This window comes from Triticum dicoccoides, chromosome 2B (assembly GCF_002162155.2).
Source record: "Triticum dicoccoides isolate Atlit2015 ecotype Zavitan chromosome 2B, WEW_v2.0, whole genome shotgun sequence".
Classification (NCBI taxonomy): domain Eukaryota; kingdom Viridiplantae; phylum Streptophyta; class Magnoliopsida; order Poales; family Poaceae; genus Triticum; species Triticum dicoccoides.
The window spans coordinates 811,912,807-811,920,094 of NC_041383.1; the positions used below are offsets into that span (position 1 = coordinate 811,912,807).

Sequence of the window (7,288 nt, forward strand, 5' to 3'; positions counted from 1 at the left end):
CACCAACTCCAACATTTATAAGTAGGGAAGAAACAATTATTACGAGATAGAATTCAGGTTTATATGCATATCAAGGGTTGGTATGCTGAAATGCATGATTCCATACCACCCATTAACCTAGAATAATAGACACAATAGTGGGCTTAGAGTACCCCAAATGATTGTACATCATTTAGCAGTAATACTAGTACAATGGCCATGAGTTGCAGAGTGATAAGAAAGATAAGGAGTTAGGCCACCGACTTAGGAGATGGTCAAAAGACGCTAATGTCATGCGACTGTTGCACAATTCATGATAAAAAAAAAAGCAACAATATGTAAGAGGCGTGCAAAATTTAATGTAAGATAACATTTCAAATTTTAAAACATAGGAGAATGGGCATTGATAAATTAATTGCTCAAGGTTGTGGATCAGATAGAAGGACAAGATCTAGCGCCACATTGGAATTAAAATTTGTTCGCTCTCTTATGCTATGATATGAAATTGGAGAACTAGTTGTGAAGAGACACTAAAACCAAGATCATGATTTTGAGTTGGAGTCGTTTTTTTTTTTGCATTTGTTTTTTGTGTCTTCTACAAGTGTGTTGGTCTTGTGTTAAAGTTGTAGTTCATTTTTTATTCGTGTTAGATCCCACGCTGTGAATAAAGCACAATGGCATATATCTCTCCTCATGTTAAGAAGAGTTTATTTGTTTATGAAAGGTTGTTGGGCTTATAGAAGGTTGTTGGGCCTACGTGTACACTGGCCACCAACTCCAACATTTTATATGGAATAAGGAGGAAAGATATGGCTCCCTAAAGAAAATATAGCAGAAAAGCTACCTGGCGAACGTTCGTCAGGGGGCAATCTGGTGAACATGCTCTCTCCCGTCGGGTTTGTTGCATGTCATATTTATTAACATGTTCGCTGTGAATAGAAAAGTTGGCGAACAGTGTACCAATCAAAACATTACTCGCACACCGCACCGTCTAGGTACCCGAGCCTCTACTTGGGAGACCACAGTTCAAATTTTGATCCCTCCTTTTTTTTCCTCCTCTTTTTACAAGGTGGCAAATTATGTTCTTTTTTTGCTTGTTTTTTTTCTAAAAGAAATTAACAAGGTAGTTTTTATAATTTTCTTAAATTATGTCACATGGAAATTTTAAATATATATATTATAATTTTCACAACTCAAGTACAAGACAGTTTTTTTCATTATAACTTGGCATTTTTTTATTAATAATAGGGAGGGAAATTTATTATTGAGAGGGTGGAATATTTTCAACGGCATGGAAGTTTTATTGCTAAATGCATAGCATTTTTATTAATAATAGGATGGCATTTTTATTATTTGAGGGGGTGGCATTTTTATTTTTAATGGCATCTAGTTTTTATTACCAAGTGCATGGCATTTTTTTTATTAATAATAGGATGACATTTTTGTTATTCAGAGGATGGCATTTTTAATTTTTTAATTTTTAATGGCATGGCAATTTTTATTGGGGCTTATCTAGATAAAATAATTATCTAGAGGATGGCAAATTTGTAATGTAGCTTGACAATTTTCACATTTTCAGAGCATGACATTTTATAAATTTATAAAATTGTGTGTATTTTTTGTTCAGCATTTTCAATGGTGCCACTTTTTAATTATGTATTTTCTCTTTTTTAGAACTTTTCCTTTCTTTTTTTAGTTGGGCATGCCAATTTGTCATGTAGAAACATGCAAGCTCGCGATGCAATTTGTGTTCTGCAGCCCGTTTAAGGCGCTTCTGGTCAGTTGATGTCGCGTCGCGCTGGGAACCCGCTACGGTGAACATACATGTGAGTTTCGTTTGTAGTTCCATAGCGAGTGAAATGTTCGCGCGAGGCAACCAGATATTAGGTTCCAAAAATATAAACATGTGATATTTTGCTTAAATGTTTGCGCGTTTTTGCTATCTTTCACTGCCACCACATGAAGAATGAGTAGCGTTCCACAGGAGTAGCACTTTCCGCATGTTCCGCGGTGAGCAATTGAAAATTCAACTCATGATTATGCTAGTTGAGTGCACTTCAACATTAAATTGTTAACTATTTGATCGTCGGTAAACAATGAACCCTAACCGTGAGACGCACTCTGCTCCACCGACCAAAGGTTCATATTCCTGCACTTCAGGAGCCCTATGGTTTTAGAGTCCCACAGTTTTTCTATACTGCACAACAGGCTCCATTCCCATACATTTTCCTTTCCTCTGTTTTCTATACCCATGGTCTGAGGAGGCCCTGAATGATAATACTTCACAAAGGGCAATACAAGAGCACATCTGAGATGCAGAATATATACATAGCAATTTGCGAAATAAGGCTGATAATAGCACAGATACCGAGCATGCACCACCCGTAAATCAGAAAAAGTAAACACAAAGCTGGACTATCACCAAATCTACTACGTACTCGCTCCGTCCGAAAATACTTGTCATCAAAATGGACAAAAAGGAATGTATCTAGAACTAAAATACATCTAGATACATCCTCTTTTATTCATTTTGATGACAAGTATTTCCGGACGGAGGGAGTACTATGTACAGGTTAAGTAGATTAATTTTTGAACAGGTATGTCCAGTTGGGGCACTCTACAGGTAGGCTTACAATCCCTGTTGAGCATCTACCTCCAGGCTCATATGACTCAGAATGCATGACTACCACAACGGTTCCATCAAAGAAGCGAACAATTACCACAGCTACCTGGAGTTAGTTATTTAGTCAGTATGCAGTGGTTCTACAATCGGTACCGACAATAAGAACACTCGCTGTCTAAATTAACCCGACCAATTGATGAGTCAAATGGAAGTCTAATCAAGTTGACCTATATGTGACACAGGTAACAAAATGCAGATCAAACAACTTGATACTACGTACAGCAGCAGCAGCAGTAGTAGATGCCATTCTAAATCCACAAATAAAAAGGCATCACTAACAAACAATATCCACAACTTCAGAAATGTTGGTCACTACTTCTACTTCCATGTGGCTCATAACAAATTTAAACCTACTGCAGTTCCAAGTAATCGTCCGATAAACACCACTAAAATATCAAGTTGTCAACGTAACATGAACATGTGCCCAACACGCATCAAAAAACAAGCAGCCTAGTTACCAGTTAAAACACGCTCATGTTGTTCCTATAAATGCGACATTTTATCATCTAAAGCATAGAAAGGTCTATATCATTTGAATGTCTGAAACAAACTGACAGATCAAGAAACCAAGTTTGTATGCACATGACATGGTTTGGTGTATCGAAATGGAAGATTCCATACCATACAATGTAGTCTGTTTGGTTATCGACAATTAAACAAAAAATATATACGCAACAGCGGGCTTACCCAAATGATTAAATCTTTCTCAGCAGTAGTAAATATACACCAGAAGAAAATATCAATGCGCAATATTTTGACTAAACATCCTTGCGTACACTGAATGGTAATAGTTCACACAGGATACCACAAGAGCGCATCTAAAAGGCAGAATAAATAGCAATTATGAGCCCAAATAGGCTTGTTTATCAAGTACAGTTTTGGAAACAAGGCCAATAATAATAGTTGAAACCGACCATGCACTCGTAAAATCAAATCTGAGCTAGTTGTGCAGAAATGATAAACTAAAAGCTTGACTAGCTTACTCAAAACTCTCAAACAGGAGTTGGTCAGTACCTACAGGTAAGTTCTGAACAGCTATGTCCACTGAGGGTGCTCTGCACTTCTACAGGTAGGTTAAGGGGCATCTACTTCCTGGCTCCTATAGGTACAGCAGCACAAGTAATTGATACCACTCTAAATACGAAAATAAAGATGAAGCTAGCAAACAGCATCCGCAACCTCAAAAATGGTGGAGAGAAGCAATCATCCGACACACCACTAATATATCAACATAACATGATCATGTGCCCAACACACGAAAAAAAAAACATACTAGTTACCAGTTAAACACACTAATGTTGTTCCTATAAATGTCGCATTTTATCATCTAAACATAGAAAGGTCTACAACATTCTAATGTCTGAAACAAAAGGACTGACAGATACCTTGATATCCATCAAGTACAACAAAAATTCAAGTTTGCGTGCTTGTGACAGGGTTTGGTGTATCGAAATGGACAGGGTTTGGTGTATCGAAATGGATGATTAATACAATGTAGTCTTTATGGCTACAGAAAATTAAACAAGAAGTATAGACGCAATAGTTGGCTTAGAGCACCCAAATGAGTACATCATTTTTAGCAGAAGTAAATATATCCCAGAATAAAATACAAGCGTGAAATATTTTGCTTAAACATCCCTGAGTACATTAAATGGTAATAGTTCATACAGGGACTACAAGACCGCATCTGAAAGGCAGAATAAATAGCAATTATTAGACCCAACAAGCTTGTTTATCATGTTCAGTTTTGGAAATAAGGACGATGATGACAGTAGATGGCGTCCATGCACTCGTAAAGAAAAAACGAGCTAGTAATACAGAGATTATAAACTAAAAGCTAGACTATCATCAACTCAAAACTCACAAACAAGAGTTGGCCGGTATCTAGTCTACAGGTAAGTTTTGAACAGATATGTCCATTAGGATTCCCTACATGTAGGTTTGGAATCTCTATTGGGGCATCTACCTCAGGGCTCCTATGACTCAAATGCATGACTGCCACGGTTAACGACATCAAAGTATTGAACAATGACCAGAGTTATGTACATCCAATTAGTTCATATGCAGTGGCTCTGCAATCCATGCAGGTAGTATGAACACTCAATGCCTATATTAACCAGATCATTTGATGAGTCGTGTATCAAATGAAAGTCCAATCAAGTTAACCTAGATGCGACACGGGTAACAAAATGCATATCAGAGAACTCCAAGCACTAACAGCAGTAGTAGTTGATGCCACTCTAAATACAAAAATAAAGATGGCATCACAAAAAAACAATATCTACAACTTTCATAATGGTAGCTTGTAAAAGAGTTAAACCTAATCATCCAAATTTAAACCTATTAGGCTACTACAATTCTAAGCAATCGTCAGATGCACAGCACGAATATATCAAGGTACCATTAGCATGTGGGATGTGGCCAACACACATAAATAATGCAGACTAGTTACCAGTTAACCACAGTAAAATTTTGTTCCTATAAATGCGACATTTAACATTTTATCGTCTAAACATATAACAGTCTGCATCATTTCAATGTCTGAAACAACGAACCAACAGATCATTTCATGTTCATTAAGTACAACAACTGGAAGTATTTCATCAAGCTAAGAACCAAGTACGATGTAAATAAAATGTATGGAGATATCAGTTCCTCTTCAGCAGTAGATGGATGTCCCAGATCAATGGAAAATCGTTAGTTGAGCGCATTTAGTCACGCACCAGTCTGGGATATCTTTTTCCATGAGCCTCGCGGGTCACGGCATTGCTGTGAACCCACCGTCGAACACAAAGCCGCGGTATACACCATCACCATATCCAGGAACACCATCCACCCAGTCCCACTTGCCGCCGCTGCTCCCCACGTCGTCCTCCTCCCACATTGCCAGCTTCCCGCGGACGCGCTTTCCACCAAACCACACCTTGCCATCACCCCCAAACACCTTTACCTTGTTGTTGCTGCCGGCAACAGGGGCGGCGGGCATGGCGCTTCCCTGGGCAGCAGCCTCGCAGAGGCCAGTGAAGCAGCGGTACATATTGGGCGGCATGCGGCCAGCCTCGTCCCACTCCATGGTGGCCAGATCCAGGCGGAGGATGAGCACCGTGGAGCAGGGCGCGTCGAGGGCGAAGGACGACCTGAGGCCACCGATCATGAGGACGCGGCGGCCGCCCGCGCCGGCCAGCAGGCGGGGGCGCTTGAGGATCTCGAAGACGTCGCCCCAGGAGGCGCGCTCGACGGGCGCCCAGCCGCCTGTGAGCCTGGCGAGCGGGCAGGAGAAGAGCTTCCACTGGCTGCGCCAGGGGGTGCCGACGTCGCAGAGCGCGAAGACGGCGCGGGCGCCGGCGGCCAGGATGGGGCTCCGCGGCTTGGAGGGGAGCGAGAGCGGGTGCTTCATCCACTTGCCGGATCCCTCGGACGGGGTGTAGGAGAGCGCGGCGAGCTCGGTGAGGACGAGCACGACGCCGCCGGGCCCCGCGAGGACGGTGCCGTGGCGCGCCCAGGCGGATCCGAGCGGCGGCAGCAGGCGGTAGGTGCCCGCCAGCGGGTTGCAGACGGCGAGCGCCTTGGGCGGGTGGGCTGCGGCGGCGGGCGAGGAGGACGACGAGGAGGAGGAGGAGGAGGTGAGGGGCGCGGGGGCGGTCTCGATCCAGAGGTAGAGGAGCGAGGCGGAGGAGGCGACGGGGGAGAAGGCCTGGTGCGGGAGGAAGGCGGTGAAGGGGAGGCGGAGCCAGCGGCGGCGGTCGGGGTCGAAGGCGTGGAGGCAGCCCCCGCCGTCGGGGCGCGGGTGGCGGAGCAGCAGCAGGCGGAGCGCCGGCAGCAGCGCGAGGAAGGGCCCCGTGAGGGTCTCCCGGAAGAGGCGCGACACGGGGCGGCACGCCACCGCGTCCCGCAGCGTCAGCCGCAGCAGCACGTTCCGCAGCGCGTCCGGCGGCAGGCAGTGGATCGGCGCCAACGCCGCCGCCGCCGCCGCCTCGTCGTCGTCGGAGCCGGCCATGGTCGCCGGCGGTGGGTGGGAGGAGGCGGAGGAGATGGGGGGAGGGAAGGGGAGGGGAGAAGAGTGGTATATCGGGAAGGAAATCCGGGGGGCGGAGGGGCATTCCCGTCATTTCCCCTGACGTGGAGCACAACATACCACGCGCGGGCCCACAGCCCGGTGCGAGTGCATGCCAGTGGGGTCCGTCGTCTGCCGCCGTGCCGGGCCCACGGTCAGCGAGACGTGGGAGGGGGCGCGGGTAGGCGCGGCGGTGCGTCGGGGAGCCTGGCGTCCGCGCGATCGGATTCGGATGAGCCGTTACGGCTGCCGCGGGTACGTGGGGGTGCGTTTGGTGCGGTGGATGACGGGTGGGTCCGGGCGGCTGTGGGGCGCGCGTGGCGTTGGAGGGGTGGGTGGGAGGTCGGGTGAGGGTGGGTAGCGGCGGGAATGGCGCGTGAACTGATAAAGCGAGGACGCGCCTTTGCCTGCCCGGTGGGGCAAGAATCATTCGGCGGGCCCACACGGCCGTTGAGATCGATAGGAAATACGAGCAGCTCTTTACTTTTTTTTAGAAAAACTGAAACAAATACTGTAGTTTGTTTTATGCATTATGCCAAACAAAAAACAATAGTTTTTTTTAGGCAAACTAC

The 7,288-nt window shown here is 45.3% G+C and overlaps 1 protein-coding gene across 1 annotated transcript; it reads right to left on the minus strand.

Moving 5' to 3' along the window:
- Positions 1-5,080: 5,080 nt before the first annotated feature.
- LOC119366522 (SKP1-interacting partner 15-like) lies at positions 5,081-6,694 on the minus strand. Its single transcript, XM_037632270.1, has one exon. The coding sequence runs from the start codon at positions 6,657-6,659 to the stop codon at positions 5,421-5,423; it is 1,239 nt and encodes a 412-aa protein (XP_037488167.1). The 5' UTR covers positions 6,660-6,694; the 3' UTR covers positions 5,081-5,420.
- Between the last annotated feature and the right edge of the window lie 594 nt (positions 6,695-7,288).

Excerpts from the sequence above, each read along its gene's own strand:
- LOC119366522 (XM_037632270.1), bottom strand. The coding sequence starts at position 6,659 with ATGGCCGGCTCCGACGACGACGAGGCGGCGGCGGCGGCGGCGTTGGCG.